The sequence below is a fragment of the Arachis stenosperma genome, chromosome 5, assembly GCF_014773155.1.
Source record: "Arachis stenosperma cultivar V10309 chromosome 5, arast.V10309.gnm1.PFL2, whole genome shotgun sequence".
In the NCBI taxonomy this organism is placed as follows: domain Eukaryota; kingdom Viridiplantae; phylum Streptophyta; class Magnoliopsida; order Fabales; family Fabaceae; genus Arachis; species Arachis stenosperma.
This window is the reverse complement of record NC_080381.1, coordinates 59,322,571-59,325,673: the sequence shown is the minus strand read 5'-3', so window position 1 is coordinate 59,325,673 and position 3,103 is coordinate 59,322,571. Positions and strand designations below refer to the sequence as shown.

The window sequence follows — 3,103 nt, the reverse complement described above, 5'->3', positions numbered from 1 at the left end:
CTGCCTATCACCCCCAGACTAATAGGCAAGCAGAGGTGTCTAACAGAGAGATAAAGCGCATGCTGCAAAAGGTAGTCAAGCCTCATAGGAAGGACTGGAGCATCAGGCTCCAAGACGTGCTTTGGGCATATCGAACACAAGACACCGATTGGGATGAGTCCTTTCTGCTTGGTTTATGGAAAGGCCTGTCATCTTTCAGTTGAGTTAGAACACAAGGCCTTCTGGGCGGTAAAGGAATGCAACATGGACTATGAGAGAGTCGGAGCTGAACAGAAGTTACAACTGCAAGAATTAGAGAGCATTCGCCTTGAAGCTTACGAAAACTCTAGGATGTATAAAGAAAAGGTGAAGGTTGTACATGACAAGAGCATTAAGAGAAGAAAATTCCAACCAGGGGACTTAGTCCTGCTTTACAACTCCAGAATGCGACTCATGCCCGGCAAGCTGAGATCCAGATGGGATGGTCCATATCGAGTAAAGAAGGTCGAACCATACGGAGTCTTTCACTTGAGCTATCCTTCAAGCTCTAAATTTATCAAGGTCAATGGACATCGCTTGAAGTTATTCCATGGTGAAAAGATGGCGAAAAACCAGGAACTAGAGATCATCCTCTTGGAAGATCTGCCCACAGCAGAAAACTGAGCTAGTGGAGCGTCCAACTTAAGGACGTTAAAGCAAAGTGCTGGGTGGGAGACAACCCACCATGGTATGATCGTTCCTTCTCCTCTCCTTATCTTCCCTCATCAATAACTCGTCTCAGTACTAATGCCTATCTTTTGCATCTCATCCACATACTGCATATTGCATATTCCTACTTTAAAAAAAAAAAGAAAGAGAGCACATGACGCGACAGTGTCGATGACGCGTCTGCGTCATAGGTGCCTTGGACACGAGAAGAAAAGAGACAAAGAGCCAACGTTAGTGACACTCACTTTTGCCACTAACGTTGGAAGATGGCATCACTACTACGTTAAGAGCCACGTTAGCTTAGTTAACGTGAGTTCTAACGTAGAGAATTTGGCATTTGGAGCGTTAGTGACAAAGGTGAGTGTCACTAACACTCTCGAAGGTGAGACACACCCACGTTAAGAGTGACGTTAGCTACACTAACGTGAATTCTAACGTAGGAACAAAAGGCACCAAGCAACGTTAATGGGAAAAGTGATTCCCAATAACGTTTGCGAAGGGGTATAAGCCAACGTTATTGGGAAAAGTGAGTTCCAATAACGTTGGCCAAAAATTGAGAAGGCAACATTAGTGGTCATGTTAAGACCACTAACGTTGGAGTTAACGTGGGTACATAAGGCTGGAACGTTAGTGGAAAAAGTGAATGCCACTAACGTTCTCAAACCCACAATGGCACTCAACGTTAATCTCACTAAATACCCAAGCCTAATTCATATTTCTCTGCAAGCTGGGTCCACTAAAGATGAGAACTGTTTCAACTCTAGATCCAGAGCCCACATCCAAGACTTGAAGAACTCACTAGAAGATCAAGAGGAGTAGTATATATAGGAGTATTTTTGAACTATAGAGAAGCTTGGCACTTTTGGGAACTACTCTCTGTAGATTTACTTTTCTGCACTTTTAGCATGGATTCTTCTTTTCTGCCATTTTTCATTTCTAGAGCTATGAATAACTAAACACCTTCATTGGGTTAGGGAGCTCTGTTGTAATTTGATGGATCAATTATAGTTTTCAGTCTTCTTCTTCTTTCTTTTCTCTTGATCTTACTAGAAAGCTTTCGATCTTAATTCAATTGGTTAGTTGTCTTGGAAAAGAAACTCTCCATAATTGGATCTCCTTTGAGCCTTGGAAAAGGGATGAGGAGATCATGCTAGAAATGCTTTCTCATGTTGGACCAAATTGGGATTTGGGCAGATATAGTGACACGTAATCCTCCCAACACTTTGATTTGGAAATACATGTGGTATAATTAGTGACCACACTTCATCTCTTCCCATGAGCAATTAAATCAAGAAATTGGGCAATTGTTCAAGCTTAGAGAGATTGGATTGCCAAGAAATTGGGATCCAATCACTTAAGATTGCCAAGGAGATCAATGAATGCATTGATTGAGGAAGAGATGAGAATGAACTTGATCCGGAGAATGCAACATCTCCTGAACCCAATGATTACCCCATTTCTGATCTTACCCATTCTCTTTACTTTCTGCCATTTATTTTCCTGCTCATTACCCCAAATTCCCATTTAAGATTCTGCACTTTAATTTCTGTTATTTACTTTCCAGTCATTTAAATTTCTGCAAGTCCCCAATCTAAATTCTATTTAGCTCAACTAGCATATTCTTCTAACTAAAGTTTCTTGACCAATCAATCCTTGTGGGATTCGACCTCACTCTATTGTGAGTTTTACTTGACGATAATTTGGTATACTTGCCGAAGGGAAATTTGTTGAGAGAGAAATTTTCATGTATAAAGTTTATGGCGCCGTTGCGGGGGATTGATTTTGAATCAACAATGATTAAGTTTGAAGATCACTAGATTGAACATTTTTCTTTTTGTTTATTTGATTCAGTCAATTTCTTTTAGATTGTTTTAATTTCTTCCTCACCCCCTTTACCCTCTTTATTTTTCGTTCTTTCTTTCTTTGATAATTACAATTTTGATCACTAACCCACTAACTGTTTGATAAGTTGCATCACTCACACTAACAATTACTTTAACAAGAATAGTTTATTCATTTTATCTACTGTTGTGCAATCTGTCTGTTGTATGACAGGGAGAAGAGAAGGAGTTTCAACGTCCTTCGATTCAGAACCTGAAAGGACCCTTTGGAGACTACGAATGGAAGTAAGAGGGAAAAGAATTATTGGTGCTGAGGAAGAGGAAGAATACTTTGAACCCAATATGGAAGAAAATTTGGAGAACAATCAAGAAGAAGAAGCTCACAACCATGCTAGAGAAGGTCATGCAAACCCTGTTGGGCAAGAAAGGAGAGTTCTAGGCTCCTATATCAATCCTAATCCAAGAAACTGTGGAAGTAGTGATGCCAAGGCATCTTAGGCTAGTTTCACTAGCATTTTTCTGTTAGTTTTAGTTGTTTTATGCATTTTCTTGAGCTTAAAGTAACCAAGAATGGT

At 40.1% G+C, this 3,103-nt stretch overlaps 1 protein-coding gene across 1 annotated transcript; it reads left to right on the top strand.

Moving 5' to 3' along the window:
- Nucleotides 1-243: 243 nt before the first annotated feature.
- On the top strand, nt 244-642 carry LOC130980827 (uncharacterized). Its single transcript, XM_057904468.1, has one exon. The coding sequence runs from the start codon at nt 244-246 to the stop codon at nt 640-642; it is 399 nt and encodes a 132-aa protein (XP_057760451.1).
- The last annotated feature ends 2,461 nt before the right edge of the window (nt 643-3,103 follow it).